We start from the raw sequence: 18,468 nt of genomic DNA on the forward strand, positions 1-18,468 counted from the left end.
ACCACATTTTCTGTGATGGATTACAGGTTTCCATATGAATGTTGTTTTATGTAATCAGAGGACCCGCCAGAAGACTCCTTTGCAATTTTGAATGGTCGTCTCAAAGAGGTACCATCAGAGGTCCTCAACAACTGGGCTGCAGACAAGTACCGGGCGGTTTATCACTTGGTGCCGTGGATCTCTGTCTGACTACTAGGTGTCGCTGAGGCTCCTATGCTGCGTGTACAGCAATACATAGTATAGGAGCATCAGCAGTCACCTGGTGCACAACCTGTTTTAGGGACTGATTCTACCAAGGGACTGTTATTAACTGTTATAGTTATAGTAACCCCTACTAGTGACAATCCCTCTCCCGCCAAAACCCCGCCCCCGAAGCCCCATCCTCTGCTGGGCCATGGGAAAATTGACCTACATGTAAGTGGTCCTTGGTCGAAAAAAGGTTGGGGACCGCTGCTACATATGAAACATTTCGTAATAGAGATCTTATAGTGAACAATATTGTCAGGGTTCAATGTGTTTCCTTTTGCTTTACATAAGCCTATAGATAAATTAAAGGGGTTGTAAAGCTAGTATTTTTTTTCAGAAAAGGGTCAATAGGACATAAGATATATTTCCAGTTTTCATTTTTTAGGTAAAACTAAAAAAAAAAACTGACTCCAGGCTAATGTATTCTATATAAACAACTTCAGTCCAGATGCCCCTATGAACACAAGTTATAAACTATGGTGTATGAGTGGTTAAAGAGGTTTGATTTGATTGGGGGTGGGGGAAAGGCAACAGGCAGCCCCCGCATGTGACAACTGTTTGGTGGAGCTTCCACTCTGTGTACTGTAAAGTGCATGGTTTCGGAAACAGAAGGCTTTGTGCCTTCTATTGTGGCAAGTCCCAGTATTTCATGGATGCACATCAAAATAGGCTTCCTGCAGGCCCCCTCACCGATCAAAAGTTCATAGCCTAAAAATAAACCATGAATTAAAACAAACAGAGATGAGCGAGTAGTACTCGATCGAGTAGGTGTTCGATCGAATACTACGGTATTCTAAATACTCATACTCGATCGAGTACCACTCGCTATTCGAATGGAAAAGTTCGATGCAGAACCAGCACTGATTGGCCGAATGCTATACAGTCGGCCAATCAACGCTGGTTCTTCTCCTACCTTTAGAAGTCTTCTCCATGCAGCTTCCCCGCGGCGTCTTCTGGCTCTGAATTCACTCTGCCAGGCATCGGGCCTGGGCAGAGCCGACTGCGCATGCCCGCTTGTAGTGCGGGCATGCGCAGTTGGCTCTGCCCAGGCCCGATGCCTGGCAGAGTGAATTCAGAGCCGGAAGATGCCGCGGAGACGCTGCACGGAGAAGACTTCTCAGAGGATCCAGCCCGACCCTCACTCGCAGACTTGGTAAGTATAATTTGATCGAACGTTGCCTACCCCTGAAACAAGCATTTTCCCCCCATGGACTATAATAGGGTTTGATATTCAATTCGAGTAGTCGAATATTGAGGGGCTACTCGAAACGAATATCAAACCTCAAACATTTTACTGTTCGCTCATTTTTACAAACAAACAAAACACGGACATCCCTATTAATAGCACCTTAAAGCTAACTATAAACTTCAGACAACTCTTTAAATACTATGACTCCCCTATACACATGCACACGGCTTGGTCGAGCATGCAGGTATCCTCAAATGGGGAGAGGGGGGTAAACTACTACCAGATATCTCTGTTGTTGGCTTATTTCCCTTGAAAACTAAAGAATTGGGCATGTTGAACCCCACACGTGTGACCCTACTTTTCCTCCTCATCTGCTACTAGTATAGAGTCAGGAGATCCCATACACATTGAATGACTGGTAGATTCAGGCAGAAGTAATCTAAGATGTATGGCCGGCTTTAGGATAGTCTTCAGTCTATGCAAAATCTTATATGTATTCCTGGGAGAGAACGATCTTGGGTTCTTCTTGAATGTTTTCTGAGAATGATGATAACCTATGGGCTTGCATGGAGCCGTATCCTTGACTGCTCTGATGGTAGCATACGTTATCATCACCAGATGGAGGATGGGTGGTTGCCTGTAAATCTGTAATATTACATTGAGTTTTTCACCTTATGTGACACTCCTACCATTTGGTTCTGCTACCAGATGTAGCCGCAGCTATTTAAGTCAATGTCGCTGGCATGGAATCGGACTTCCATCTTTATGTTAGATGTAATTCAGTCTCGGAGACTGTGGCGCTATCTGTATTTTCTGATCTACGTGTTATATATACAAATGCTTAGAACATTTATGTATAGTTCTAGCCAAATAGACTAAGAGTGTTAGAAGTCAGCATGGTTTACTCCCATAATGCAAAATAGCGACCCCCGCTATCTATCATATTACACACAAATGACTTGCAGGTTGTACGCTCTACACTAAACACACAACCCCAGGCAGCTTCTCCGGTTTTCACTTTCCTTACCCCAAACAAGAAAAAGGCCTTGAAATCTGAACCGCATTTGACCACCATTAATCACGAAAAATGAGCGACAGCAAAAATAATATGTCCCCTCGCACATAATATCAGCTCTGTGTTTTCTTGGCCTATTCAATTCAGTGTCTGCGAATGACAAACTGCTGCTTGGGCTTTCGTGTTATATCCTTTGCAAGCAGATCCCAAAATTTCCAGCCAAAAAAAGCGTAAAACTAAAGTCAATAAATAAGCCTCTTATACCGTGTAGGGCGGGCAGTTCTGTGCAAACCTCAAGACTTGAAAGGCTTGTTCTGTACATTTTCTAAAGCCTTGTTAATTTTTTATTACGTTCATTCCAGATCCATTAGAATAAAGAGTTATATGGGTTGAGTTACATTCTTCTTCTTTTCGATAGTTTCTGGTTCTTGGCATGTAAAGAGTTAATACATTGTAGCTACAGATTCATCTGATTGCTGATGATTGTTACATTTTATAACCCTCCCCCCTCCCTCTGAACTAAACATGAATGCTCAACTAAGCCAAGCATGCATGTCTATGGTGGAGATGGGAGTAATAGGTGTAGGGTTCAGCCAACGGCATGAGCAACATTTTGTGTAGGACCGGCTTAAAGGAAGAACTGAAGAACTGCGTTGGTACAGCTGACGCTAGGTTCACACCTGCGTTCAGGGTCTCCGTTCTGTGGTTTCCATCTTCTGCATGCCAGAAGACGGAAACCATAGACCGGGTCCGGCCGTGAGCGGCAGTGAGCGTTTCATGCTCTCCGCCGCGAAACCGTTTTTTTAAATCCGGACACAGAGTACTGCATGTCCGACTCTGTGTCCGGATTATAAAACCCGGTTTCGCGGCGGAGAGCATAAAACGCTCACCGCCGCTCATGCCCGGACAGCTTTCTCACCCATTCAAATGAATGGGTGAGAAAGACTCCTGCAGGTTTCCGTCTCCTGCTCTGCTTTATGCAGAAAACGGAAACCTGAAGTACGGAGTGCCGGGCGCAGATGTGAACGAGCCCTGAGAAGTCCATTACAACCTTGGGGTGGTGTAGTGTAAAAAATCATCCTGACAGGTTCCCTTTTAAAAATTCTCTTCATTTTCTGCCGCGGTCTACCTGCAACACAATGCCGATGCATCTGCATTCCGTTGCAGCATCCCGCTCCTGATTAGGCCCGAATCAATGGACCTAGTCAGGACGGAGTCTCAAGCTGCGGATGCCTTGGGCAGAATCCACAGCAAAATTGAGCAGGATGCTTCTTTTTTCCGTGTCCTGCTGCGATCTGTGCCTCCCATTGCTAGTATAGCGCTAAGGACAGACTGTCAGGAGGGGCGTTCCCAGCAAGATTGTTAGAAATGCCCTTCTGACAATGAAGATTGATTGATAAGTGGACTGATATCTCTTCTCCCAGGGTACATAATGGGAAAGCCGACAGTGCACTGAATTCAGCACACTGTCGGCTTTCTAGCGGTATATAAAACCGTGTGTGCCCGAGGACATGAAAGGTCCTCTTCAAATGCAATTGAAGTATTTTATGATTTTTTTTTTCTTATTTAAAATGGCATACTTTTAATTTCTTTACACTCAAAAATGAGCCCCCGTCACTGCCCCCACACAATATCATGGCCCCATCACTGATCCCCATGCATACAGTGGCCCCTTCACTGGTCCTCTCGCATCGCAGTTTTAGGTCAGTACTTATGTGTCTGCTCCACAGTCTTGCTCTGTATCCCTGCTCCAGGTGCACTGTTGTGACGTCATGTGTGCCCGGAGGAGGAAGAAGCGGGCAGCACTGGTGAGCAGACAGGGAAGTATTGGTACTTGGCTTGTAGACCACAGACATAATGTGGCTACAAACACTCCACCAGCAGCAGAACCGGGTTGGCAGCACCACCTCTTCCCAGTTCTGCCGATCCAGTTTTAACAACCGGCTTGGCAAAACCAGGGAGAAACTGGCTGCATTCACTTACCGCTCCCTGCTGCCGCTCATGACCTTCTCCTCTATCTCTCCAGCCTTCAATGGGCCATGTGTGATGACATAATGTGTGGCTCATGGGTGACTCATGGTGGATTAAGAGGGAAGAGAAGACCGCAAGCAGGAACAAGGTTAGGTAAGGTAATAGGGGCCATTACCAGACTTCTCACTACCTATTAAAAAAGCAGTGGGGATCTGGTGGGACCCTCTAAAGGGAACAGTGCTGGTGAAACAGGCAAAATTTGAGCATGGGCCACATTAGAATGGACTTTGGACATGCCTGAGATAGACGATCCTGGCGTATTAAAGAGGAGCTTTCTCCAGCTCTGAAAGGCCCAATGATATATGTCTGATCGGTGCTGTCATCATGTGCAATTTGAAGGTTTGTTCATTCAAATTCATTCAGCCATTCTAAAGATATAAGCCCAGTTACAGTTTATGCAAATGAGGGTCTATTAGCCAAGTGGGTGGTAACTCTGTGGTTTCTCTGGGGGGACAGGGATTCTGCGTGCTGTATGTCATGCAGTGTTACCACCTACTTGGCTACTAGACCTTAATTTTCATCAACACTAAAAGGGCTTACATCTTTGGAATGGTAGAATGGATTTGGATAAACAAACTGCCAAAGTGATCAGAGTAACGGCGCCTATCAGATGATGGTATCATTATATACGTCACTGGGCTTTTCAGATTGTCCAGATCCTCTTTAAGAATCTATGTTGTATGGACCCCGTAATCACAACCACAAGCTCTGATAGGCATGTGCTATACAGTACATCTGCGCATCTTCAATTGTATATGGAGGCACAAAGGATGTTGTGTTTATACAGATATTCATTTGGAATTAACGATGCAGAAAAGTTGTGACATATTCCATTGGAAGCCATAGAAGAGATGTTCACCTCAGTCTTTCGGCGCTCCCTACTTGTTCAGAGTCTATACATAGCTTATTCTGATTTGTATTCTAGATTTGTCTCTTCATGCCAGGCACTGTATATTGTCCTATAACGTAGACACAATGACAGCTTCCAGGATACAGCGCAGTACACAACATTGCATTATAGGAGCTTGGCTAAGCTGTTGGAGTTGTCTGTCAGCAAGTTGTCAACTGCTCCTAGTGGCCGCCAGGTGAATTGTAAATGCAGCTCAGCCTACATGGCATCAGGAAATTCTGCACAAATTGCTGTAAAACTGTTCAGTTGTTCCCAATGGAGGAAAAAAACCCCATTGCTATTGGTCTAGTGACTGTAATAATAGTACTTATAAGGGATGGGGGATACAATTAATAAAACATGTTATATAAACAAAGAAACCCGACACAATGAAAAATTTTAATGTTTAATGAATAAATTACAGATTCAGAAAATATAAAACATCTTGGTATTTACACATCATACACAATATCCACACAATGTGATGATCTATAGGTGCAGTCAGATGATGGTTGTGTCGCCACTGGCTGCTGCGGATAAGCTGGTTTGGTCTCAGCACATCTATCAAAGATTTAGATTTCACTTACAGATTTGTCTGGCTCGGCCTTGTCTGGCCAGGTTTGTCTTTCAGAAAGTATCAGCACCAGAAGAATCAGACTCCACAAAAGTAGACTTAACATCCTCGTCATCTTCGATCATAGATGGGAGGGTGACCGACATCTTTTTTGGGGACTCTGCTGCTTCTCCTGCATAGGAAGAAACAATAGGCTGTTATGAAATCATGAAATCATATGAAGCAGGTGTCTGGCAGTGACTTACTCTATGCTGTCCATAACAGGTGCATGAATGCTTAGCTGAACTGTGTATATATATATATATATATATATATATATATATATATATATATATATATATACACAGGGGAGTCAGGAAGAATAGCTGTTGGGTGGCAGCCATGGAAAGTGTACAGGGATAGGTACTTCTTATCTTACTTACTAATGGCTAGCCTTATACTGTAGTTCATATAGAGGTTGTCATCCAACAAAATTATGTATATCACTGTAAAGCTAGGCACAGTTTCTATTTAGAAGTCTTGAATGTCGCCACTTGCAGCAGCTGTAAATGAAGCCATATTTATTTCACTGGCCAGTGTCCTTTCATATACAGATCCAAAGTACCTGGGCGTACAGGGCTACACTTTGATAAAGGCAACATGCCCTTTGGGATAGGCTTCAATGGGACACCACTGTAGTACCCAAACGCTGTGTTCAGCGTCTAAACTATGCTGAACAATCTAGGGAAAACAGCCGATCTGCAATGGTCCCAACACTTGGACTCCTGCCAAGCTTACACTGATATTCTATCTAAAAGATCCACCATCAATTATGAAAGGCGGATAACCCCTTGTAATAGGCTGGTTGTTTTGGGTAAACCAGTTAACATAAGAAACGAAATCTCATAAATCTTCTTCCAACAGATTTATGAGGGGAACGTGGTGTTTGTGCTGGGCTGGAGGAGGTGATCTATTGAGTGGTGTCCTTGGTAGTTGTTTGTTACACTAATGTTACACAAGGGATATACTGGAGAGCAATAAAGATAACGCTTGAGGTGTGTCAATAATCCCACCAGCTATGAAGTCTGACCAGGAAACCAAAGCAAATGATTGACAGAAGGTTTGGAGAACAGGTTACTGGAAGGTGAGAGCTGATAAGATAAGGAATAATAGGAGAGAAGCTTTGCCTTATTAAACCCAAGTACCACATGCTGAGATATGATAATCTCCCGGATTAAAATGTATCATCAATGACTGAATCATTGGAAAATTTGACAGCAATGTACAATGGATTAATAATCCCACGTCTTGTTGTGCTGCTATTATCTGGACGGACAAGGACTAGTGGCTGATCGATGCTTCTCGAGGTTGTTAGGCACGTCTTAGATGTAATCTCAGAAAATAGACTGAGCTTGACCACTAAGAACTAGTTGGTGCAGAATTTGCAAAAACAGACAATTTGAAGGGGAATTGTATTCAGCAGAGGATTAAAGGGCTTTACCTTTGCCTTTATTTTGTAGACACACACGGTGTTGCTTGTGCTTCATCCATAGTGACTGGATGTTGCAGAAGTCATGTCATCTTATAAGGAGGACAACAAGAAGCAATGGGGAGCCTTATAACTGGTAGCCAAGGAGATGGAGCAGTCACGTGATGTGGGTTTGGCAGCTTGTACAGGGAGGATAACCGTGCATTCTACTATTTGTTACAAAGTGTTAACAGAGGAACAGCGTAATGCAAAGTCCTAAGAAAAGGGGCTTCATTTTTATTTCTTGTCTCCAGAGGTGACAAGGCTTCTTCACTGTAAGGACTAAGAATCTGGACTAAGCTACCGTAGGAGAAGGTCACAGTAGTCATAGCTGACAGCATTAAAAAAAAAATCAAATAAAATGGCTTTGATGCCTTTTCACAGCTAAGGCTAGGTTCACACTAGTACTTGATATACGCTCAAGGTTTCTGTCCCCAAACTAGTTTAAAATTTGCAAGCAGGACTTTTCTCTGCATTTTTTGGTGGAATTCGGGTAGACCTTATTAAAGTCTATGGGGTCCGCAGGTAACCTCTTTTTAAGCAGGTTAGCTTTGCATTTTTCAGGCCCAAAGAACGGAAAGCCGAATGCTAGTGTGAACCTAGCGTCAAATAGCATTAAGGCTTATGGAAATGGATAGAATACTTATTTCCTACGGTCATGCTATTTCCCATCCCTTGGTTGACTTGATGGAGAAATGTCCTTATTGAACCGTACTAACTATATAAATGTGATGAATACAAGTACTTATTAATACAGACACGTCCGGAGAGGTGACGGCTCCTCTTTAGCTCATTTGGTTTCTATACACTTCAGGACCAGGCCTACATGTCCATTGTGCTGTAAGTGCTCCAGTTACACAGTCCTCTCTGTACTGACCAGGCAGCCACTTGGTTTTGGAGGTGATAATGACACTTTGCAGAGCATTATATCCTTATGTGTCTGGCTAGGATCACTAGCAATGGCTCCAGTGCCAGACATAGTCTGCTGGCTGCTTCTCACCCACTGCATTGTTAGTAAAACTAGAAGGGGGAGAGGCAGCGTCATGGGCTCCCCCTCATGTGCTGAAGCCATGTACGGACTGAGGATTTGATTCTGCCAAGAAACATGAGAGGATCTGGAGCTGCGGCCGATTTCCGGCATTGTGTTTATAATTACAGCTGGTGTGCGGCGCAGAGGGTCTAATAAAAGGAGAAATCATCGCTTTATAGTCGCTTTCAAAGCTTTGTTTTCTTGAGAAAGGAAAAGTGTTTCTCCACATGAAGGAACCAATGTAGCGTTAACCACACGAAAATCTTCACCTCCTTATAAGGAAGAAACGACATACTCGCAGATTTTACTAGATGGTAGACATGTCCTGTTCATAGCTTGTATATATTGTTTCATACCCTGGCTGCTGATGCTTTGTGAGAAGATATTGTACATAGCCATTATACAGAGGCGTAACTTGAAGTTTCGGGGGCCTGAATGTAAAATATGTCATGGGGCCCCAACTTACCATATGCTATCTATAATACCGGTGTCTTCCCATATTGTATAAGCTTATGGGCCCCCTTGGGCTCCAGGGCCTGGTTGCAATTGCCCCTGTCGTTATGGGTTGTATAAAACATAACGTATAGGCATAAATGGCTGACAGCGCTCTAGTACAGAGGTTCAAAGTAGGTGCTCTGAGAATAGTATGTCTTTGGAGTGCGAGAGAAAACTGGAGTACGCAGAGGATACCAATGCCAACACATGGAGAACATACAAACGCCACGCAGATTAGAGTCAATCCCAGGACCCCATCTCTGTAAGGTGCTCAATGGAAATTCTACAAAAATTAGCACCATGGCACAGGTACCCGCGACCATTTACATCTGTGGTACATGTATCTATACGGATATTCCTTTATATTATAAAATGAATCCAGGTAAGACTGTTGCTAAACACAAGCCTGTCTGTTGTATTGCTGCAGACATGGGCTTTTGGCATTACTTTTAATGAGAATATTTTCCACAACGTAAAACAGGAATGTGTTCCCAGACATACAATATATATAGAAAAGCTGGCATCAGACTAGGACTGCATGCTACTACACTGGCAGATGTCTTTATATATAATTCAGCAGTCTCATCCTGTATAATATACCTGTAGACCAGAAGGTGCCAACGTGAGCGCTCCTAAAAATCTTTCCGAGTAATTTGTTGACATTTCCTGCCTTCCCTCCATGTAATTTCTAGATTTCTATCTGGTATGGGTTGGTTATATGCTCCCACTGGAGGCACAAAGATTAATTTGCTGAAAATAGCTATTGGCGTCACATTGAACACTTAACATTACAATACCTGTAATTTCCGCAAATCTCTCTGCAGTTGTGTTCTGGAAGTAAAAGCCGAGTGTGTAATGGGCCAGGCAGGTGGTTGGCTTACCACAGGGGAGCGCAAATGGTAACAGAAGCATTTCATGGCGCTGCGGGTGAACTTAACATTCACTAAAGTGCATCTTCTATAGCCTGCTATTAAGAGTTTCTGAACTGTTACAAAGTTTTATAAAGTATCTCAATAGAGAGGTTACTATTGTGGCCATCATATATACCAAATTCATGGCCTGAGTCTTTGGTTAATCTCTACAAATAGGGTCTCTCCATCTAGAAGACCCCCGCATATCTGTTTCCTGAACCAGGGGTGGAGCAGGTTTATTATATCTTCAGATAAAAATGTATATGCTATATAATACATGATACAAGTTTTCTGAATATTTTACCATAAACTATATATTAATCTGCTCATCTCTTCTTGCTCTATAACATGCTGCCTGCAGGCAGTTTAGTCTTTGTACCCTCCAAACTCCCTTTCACCTTCCTTAGGACCATTCAATTCATAGGGCAAAGGACTCAAACCTTCTGCAGGTCCTAAACCAGAAGGTTCTTATACACACCTATCAATATGTAGAGAAAACGTGAGAGAGATAGGTAATGCATTCTTTACCATTAACCTCGATGCTGTTGTATATAACGGGTTTCTCACCACACCTCTTCCTTTCCCATCTCTTGGTTGAACATCATAGACATGTCTTTTTTTTTTTTTAACCATACTATGTACTGATCTTATATAATATCTAAGAAGACAGACTACATAAGTGGGGTCAGGTGTGTTATAGACAATTTCTCATCTAGAAAATGCAGTCCAATCTACCACCATCATGTTATAGATAGGCAAAGCTGACCAATATGATATATGTGATATATACAGTACAGGCCAAAAGTTTGGTCACACCTTCTCATTCAAAGAGTTTTCTGTATTTTCATGACTATTAAAATTGTAGATTCACACTGAAGGCATCAAAACTATGAAGTAACACGTGGAATTATATACTTAGCAAAAAAGTGTGAAACACCTGAAAGTATGTCTTATATTCTAGGTTCTTCAAAGTAGCCACCTTTTGCTTTGATTCCTGCTTTGCACACTCTTGGCATTCTCTTGATGAGTTTCAAGAGGTAGTCACCAGAAATGGTTTCACTTCACAGGTGTGCCCTGTCAGGTTTAATAAGTGGGATTTCTTGCCTTATAAATGTTGGGACCATCAGTTGTGTTGTGCAGAGGTCAGGTGATAGTCCTACTGAAAAGACTGTTAAAATTTGTATTATGGCAAGAAAGCATCTAAGCAATGAAAAACAAGTGGCCATCATTATTTTAAGAAAAGACTGTCAGTCAGTCCAAAAAATTGGGAAAACTTTTAGAATGTCCCCAAGTGCAGTTGCAAAAACCAAGCGCTACAAAGAAACTGGCTCACATGAGGACCGTCCCCGGAAAGGAAGACCAAAAGTCACCTGTGTTGCGGAGTCACCAGCCTCAGAAATCGCAGGATAACAGCAGCTCAGATTAGAGACCAGGTCAATGCCACACAGAGTTCTAGCAGCAGAAACATCTCTACAACAACTGTTAAGAGGAGACTTTGTGCCGCAGGCCTTCATGGTAAAATAGCTGCTAGAAAACCACTGCTAAGGACAGGCAACAAGCAGAAGAGACTTGTTTGGGCTAAAGAACACAAGGAATGGACATTAGACCAGTGGAAATCTGTGCTTTGGTCTGATGAGTCCATATTTGAGATCTTTGGTTCCAACCACCGTGTCTTGAAAAGGTGAACGGATGGACTCTACATGCCTGGTTCTCACCATGAAGCATGGAGGAGGTGTGATGGTGTGGGGGTGCTTTGCTGGTGACACTGTTGGGGATTTATTTAAAATTGAAGGCATACTGAACCAGCATGGCTACCACAGCATCTTGCAACGGCATGCAATTCCATCCGGTTTGTGTTTAGTTAGACCATAATTTATTTTTCAACAGGACAATGTCCCCAAACACACCTCCAGGCTATGTAAGGGCTATCTGACCAAGAAGGAGAATGATGGGGTGTTACGCAAGATGACCTGGCCCCCACAGTCACCAGACCTGAACCCAATCGAGATGTTTTGGGGTGAGCTGGACCGCAGAGTGAAGGCAAAAGAGCCAACAAGTGCTAAGCATCTCTGGGAACTCCTTCAAGACTGTTGGAAAACCATTTCAGGTGACTACCTCTTGAAGCTCATCAAGAGAATACCAAGAGTGTGCAAAGCAGTAATCAAAGTAAAAGGTGGCTACTTTGAAGAACCTAGAATATAAGACATATTTTCAGTTGTTTCACACTTTTTCGTTAAGTATATAATTCCACATATGTTAATTCATAGTTTTGATGCCTTCAGTGTGAATCACAGTCATGAAAATACAGAAAACTCTTTGAATGAGATGTGTCCAAACTTTTAGTCTGTACTGTATTTGTGTAAAGAGATTTATTACATAAGTGATGGATACCTTTGCTCTTTCTATGCCTATGAGTCCAGTGGGTGGAGTGATTGAAGGCCTTTCCTGCATGAGAATGCATTTACAGATTAGGACCGCCCACAGGGCACCTACGATGATGTCAATAAATGACAAGTTATGCTTAATTGTTTTACACATATAATATATCAATCTACTCAGCTCTTGCTGCTCTATGCTATTATATGACCCTTGAGCACATGAAAGGATAGGTAGGTCAGGTAGTAGTAAAAGGAGACTTTATGTATCACTGTCTGTCCCTTGGAGTCTTCCATTAAATGTACATAGCATGTAGCTGAAGGCCCCCTATATGATCAGTTTAGATAATTTTTCTGTAACCTATTGGTTTATTGCTGGATGTTTGTCCATAGTGAAAAAGCATTAGAAATGTTGGCTGTCCTTAAATGTACAAATAATGTAAGATCTGTATACTATAATCCCTCTTTGTGATGCGATTAATCTCACAGCTAGGGAACAAAGATCAATAAAGAACAGGTCAGGAATGGTCGGCCTTACCCGTGCGAGTATTTGCTCACACTACTTTCTGAATGACTTACAAGTTACAGATCCACACTGGGTACAGTTTAGACAAAGTGAAGACCTTCCTGTCAAAATAAAGGCTGATTCAATTAGATAGGCAAACAGCCCCAGATCCTGTCCTCGCTGACTGGCACCTCGCTTGGTCTGGGTAAACAATGGCATGTTGTAGTGTCCTATCAATCAGCATACAAAATCAATAAGCACGCAGGTTTATTTTATGTGCTGGGGTGCGGGTCAGCCTGCAATATACACATTTACCAAATTCCAAATACAAAGATTTTTACCAATTCATATATTGTGAATTGGACTTGCAGAAGAGACAATTATAAAGGTGTACACAGACCCTTATAGCTCTATACCACAGACATGCAGGACCCTGCATGGACAATGTTGTTGTGTCCTGTCCCAGCACAGTATTATCTGCTACTATTACGTAAAATGGTCAAGACTGGACCTGTCCTTAGGGTATCTGATATCCCCAGAAGTGTATGGTTCTATATCCCCACCATTCACCTGCTCTGTACACTGTGTAGTAGCCATACCACTCAATTATAGCTCAGTTTCTAATCTAAGTGAATGGGAGTTGAGCTGCAATAGTATACACTACACAGGACTATACACTATACAATTCTCCATCTATACACTATAGTCAGAACAGCTGATTGGTGGGGTTGTTTATTTCTCATATTGCTGAACTATCCTAAAAACAGGTCATTGATATCCAGTCTAGGAAAGACCCTTTAAAAGGACTGCTACCATTAAATATCATATTTTAAAGGGGCTATACAGGGAGAAATAAAGTTTACCGGTATATTCCCTGGATAAACTTTATTACTGCTATATTATCCTGATTATTACCTTTGCAGAATACAGCGGTTAAGATGGGACATCTAGTTCTTCTGCCTCCCCTGCTGACATGCCAAGTCTTGGTCACTTGCCAAATACATGCAAAAATAAAATCAAATAAATGTGTCTTTATTGATTCCAACTGACAGTAGAAAAGTAGGCAAAGAGTAGGCTACGCCTTTCGAGCAGATTCCCATGCTCTGACAGTTCAGGGCGTCTTGGCCTGAGGAGGACGCTGGTTTGGTGTTGAAACGCGTAGCCTACTTTTCTACTGTCAATTGAAATCAATAACACACATTTATTTGATTTTATTTTTGCATGTATTTGGCTTTTTTTTTTTACTGCCACACAGTAGCACTCTATAGATATCCTGGGTTTTTATTTTCTTGTTCATTAACCTCCACCACCTCACGGGTTGGTGTCTGGGTAAGAGCTGCAACTGTTTACCTCCAGCCCCCTCTGGGGTCTTTTACATATGGGCAACCGGTAATTTTTCTTTTTGTGGTATATATATCCAGCACTCTAGAAAACTGTGAAATAAATAAAACTTAACTTTTAATGGACATCACATAAAGTTGAAAAAAAAAATTGAGAAAATATATAGACGCAGAAAAAAACACAAACTCTACATGTTAAATCCACTTATGCGTTCTAGGGAATAAGCCCCTTACTCATAGCATAGGTGCTATGTGTAAGGGGCTTATGTCCTGAAATGAATAAGCAGGTTCGACGTGTAATTTTCGTCTGCTTTTATACATTTTTTTTAATTTTTTTTTTAAAAGATTATTTTTGCACAATTTTCTTGAGTGCTTGATTTATATTTTCGATGCAGCTGGAGTACCGCAGAGTCGATGACGTCACAGAGAGTTGGATTAGCAGCAGTGGAGACCGTAAGCAGATGCTTCTAGCACCTCACTGCACCCTGCAAAGGGTAACTATCAGTGCTTTGGGTAACCTACGGTAGTTATGTATTAGTAATAGAGCTTACCCAGTATAGAGACTGCACTGGTAAGCTTCATTTCTCCCTCCTCTTCTTTAAGCCCAAAACATATATTAGCCGAGGCTGCCTAATATCCATGCATGCTGCCCAATTCTTGGTTACCCCACAATACATATAGCAGCAGAGATGTCAGTATTCCATCTCGAAGTCATCAGGTAAATGTGCATGAATCAGGGGTGAAAACTGATGTCCATAAGCTGTTGAGCCAACAGTTATTTTTATCTGTGGCCATCTTTAGATGTTTATGCCAGGCTTCTCCATCACTTTCATCTTCAAACATGACCACACAGACAGCCAACATCTACAAAATGTAGTCAGAAGATGACCATGATAGCATCTTCAAAGCGTTGTGTAACAAATCTCTTAATATCCAGAGGATGGGATCATTAAAGAGAGTTTGGGTCACTCTAAGGGCATCCGTTCCGGATTACTGGCCAATATCGCTTCAGTAATTGTATTACTTGTGGTCAGTATAAGAGGTGTAGACACTGCCAGGCCTATTAGTACATGATATACAACCCTGAGCCTAGCTGATGTCCCTGCAATATACAGTATGTGTGAGATTACCACTACTCTTACATCATCACTTCCTCAATTATTTAAGGATTAAGTACAAAGAACCATGACACTATGATGTGAAGAGATGTGTTAATAGTCGCTCCTAACACCAGTGTATTAGCAAGTTGTATATTGGAAGTAAAGCCTACATGAAAACAGTGAATGGTGCTAGAATAGGGTATGGAGTATATGGCTTACCGACATATCACATTCATTCATATAAGTATACTGTGGCAGAATAAAGCAAACTATGCAGACTGATTTCTTAATGGGGCTTACAGAAATCCATGCACTTGCCATCAACACTATTCAGATAAATAAGCTGATTTTCAGTCTACAACAAATCTGCTGTGTGTGATTTTACACTTAGAAGGGTTATCTTTTAACAAAAAATATCCTTATAGTTAATATGCAATACACATATTCCTGTGTATTGCAAGTATTAAGGAAACTTACAGTAGGGCGGGATTAAAGGGGACCCACTCTTGAAAAAACTCAAGAGACCTAACAAGTAGAGGAGGAGGAAGAAATCTGAACATCTGAATTGTAAATCGCTGTACCACAAAGGCTCTGCCAATTCCTCACATAGCAGCCGCTGTATAATGTATTACTGAACTTTAAAGATGCTTTTACAGAGGTATAAAATATTATACGAGGAGTGGGCTTCTCACAGTAAGAACAGTAGACGTATTCCAATTTGTTCTGATCTCATAGACTACAGAAGTGAAGGCGGAGACTTTAGGGGTTTCCTGGGCCCGTGTGATGTCCCGCACAGTTACAGGCCCAGGGAGGTTCTATAGCCTGGAGACATTGCAGGAGCTAATGGCTGAACATCACACTAGTAGTTTGTTCTGCTCTCATAAAACACAATTTGATGCTTCTAGAAGTGAATTTGCTAATACGCCGTGGAGGCCTGCCACCGGCCGATGATGTCACTGTTTCAACAGCTGCTTCTAGGTTTCTTGAATAAAGAATATGTAAGTCCTGTGGGGTTTCTGGCTTGTCAGTGCCAAGTGTTTGAAGTCGGGGTGCTGAAAGACTATTCATGCTGAACTCTCCCAAACGTAGCTGGTAATATGTTCTGCAGACTACATTATCTCGTACATGCCGAGGGGGTGTATGGAAAGTGTTGGGGGGATTCAATAGGCCTTGTCAACAGTAATATTCTCAGACTACAACATAGATTACTTTTTTCAGCAGCTGGGTTTGTATTAGGTGAACCCATTAATGCCATGGAGGAAGACGCATACTGAGAGATGACTATAGCAACAACCATTGTAGATATACAAGGTGAAATGTCATGTATCAAAAGAGCAAAGGTCAAGCCAGGTTCGGGCATTACATTCAGAGTGTCCATCCAGTTGCATACATCTGTCATTATCTCCCATTAAAAGAAAAAAATAAATAAAAATAAATAATATGTATGTATATGTGTGTATATATATATGTATATATACACACACACACACACACACACACACCACATGGTTTGCATACAGTGTGCTTTATAAAACAGTTGGAGCAAATTGTTGTGCAATTAATTAAATTCATTTGATGAATTTGCCAGTTCAAAAATTGTGATTCTAATTTTCACCAGAATCGTGAAATACTTGGACGTGTGCACAGATCCAGAGTCTCTATAGGTTTTCCATTCTGATATTTTTCTATTCAGATCCATTTACCAATACCAGAAGAGACTCAGAAACCTTAGCCATATATTCCTTGTAGGCTTTTTCCTCTCTGCTGCAACATACCTCCCAACTTTTGAAGAACCGAAAGAGGGACAAAAGAGGGACGCGCGCGCCGCAGAAAATTTAGCCCCGCCCACTTTTGTGTTGACTCCGCCCACTCGTTAATTTTTCATGTGCCCGCACACAGTATAATCCTCCTACAGTCACCCGTAAATTATATGTCCCCCCTCTATCTCTCCCCCAGTTTCATATACACCCTTCATCTGCCCCCAGTTTCATGTCCCCCTTCCATCTCTGCCCCCAGTTTCATGTCCCCTCCATCTCTGTCCCCAGTTTCATGTCCCCTCCATCTCTGCCCCCAGATTCATGTCCTCTCCATCTCTGCCCCCAGATTCATGTCCCCACATCTCTTCCCCCAGTGTCATGCCGTCCTCTCCATCTCTGCCCCCAGTGTCATGCCGTCCTCTCCATCTCTGCCCCCAGTGTCATGCCGTCCTCTCCATCTCTGCCCCCAGTGTCATGCCGTCCTCTCCATCTCTGCCCCCAGTGTCATGCCGTCCTCTCCATCTCTGCCCTCAGTGTCATGCCGTCCTCTCCATCTCTGCCCCCAGTGTCATGCCGTCCTCTCCATCTCTGCCCTCAGTGTCATGCCGTCCTCTCCATCTCTGCCCACAGTGTCATGCCGTCCTCTCCATCTCTGCCCCCAGTGTCATGCCGTCCTCTCCTTCATCTGCCCCCAGTTTCACGTTCCACCTCCACATTAAACTTACCTTCTCCTCCGCTCCCTCGCCGCTCTCTGCGCGCCTCTCTCGCTGACACATATGCGGCTGAAGCGAGGAGCTGACCTGTGTCAGCTCCTTGCTTCAGCCGCATATGTGTTGAACTCAGATCTGCGTCCTCTTGACGCAGATCTGAGTTGAAATCGGGACATACCTCCCTCCAACCGGGACGGCGGGACATGTCACCCAAATCGTGAATGTCCCACGGAAATCGGGACGGTTGGGAGGTATGCTGCAAACTATGATCATCGTTTTCTTCTCTGTAGTCAGTAGTTGGGTGGTAGAACAAGGAAGCTTGCACCATTTACATCTGATGACTGTCATATGCCAGCTCAATGAACTTTTTTAATTTCTTTAAGCAAAAACAAGAAATCAAGAATTGCCCATAAATTAGAAAATAAATAAATAAATAGGGATTTTATTAATAAGCAAAAGGCATTCAACCCTAGTGAGTAGCAATAGGACTACCTTTGCTATATTTCTTACCAAGAATAATCTACAGATTATTATAGTGAACCCTGACGTCAGACATGGTGCGAATCCAAAGAGAAACATTCACCAGGCAGATTTGTAAATTCTCGCCTCTCTGCCATTCTTGCCAGTTTCCGGTTTTATTCTGAGAAGTCAGACGGAATCCGATTTTAAATGGGTAGCTGTATCTATAGTGAGTGACCGTTTAAAATGGTGGCCGGTCCCTACTAGTCCCAGTTTACTTTGGGGTAGCTAATCCTCACAACAGGGGAGGTGACTGCAGGATCGGCAGTGGCTAA

At 42.6% G+C, this 18,468-nt stretch overlaps 1 protein-coding gene across 1 annotated transcript in view; it reads right to left on the minus strand.

Moving 5' to 3' along the window:
* Positions 1–5,860: 5,860 nt before the first annotated feature.
* The window catches only part of KIAA0586 (KIAA0586 ortholog), a 102,119-nt gene continuing 89,511 nt past the window's right edge, over positions 5,861–18,468 (minus strand). The window contains exon 32 of the mRNA XM_075282718.1: positions 5,861–6,116. Within this exon, the coding sequence (XP_075138819.1) occupies positions 5,998–6,116 (119 nt within the window). The 3' untranslated portion in view covers positions 5,861–5,997. The remainder of the gene's footprint in view (positions 6,117–18,468) is intronic.

The sequence above is a fragment of the Leptodactylus fuscus genome, chromosome 7 (assembly GCF_031893055.1).
Source record: "Leptodactylus fuscus isolate aLepFus1 chromosome 7, aLepFus1.hap2, whole genome shotgun sequence".
Classification (NCBI taxonomy): domain Eukaryota; kingdom Metazoa; phylum Chordata; class Amphibia; order Anura; family Leptodactylidae; genus Leptodactylus; species Leptodactylus fuscus.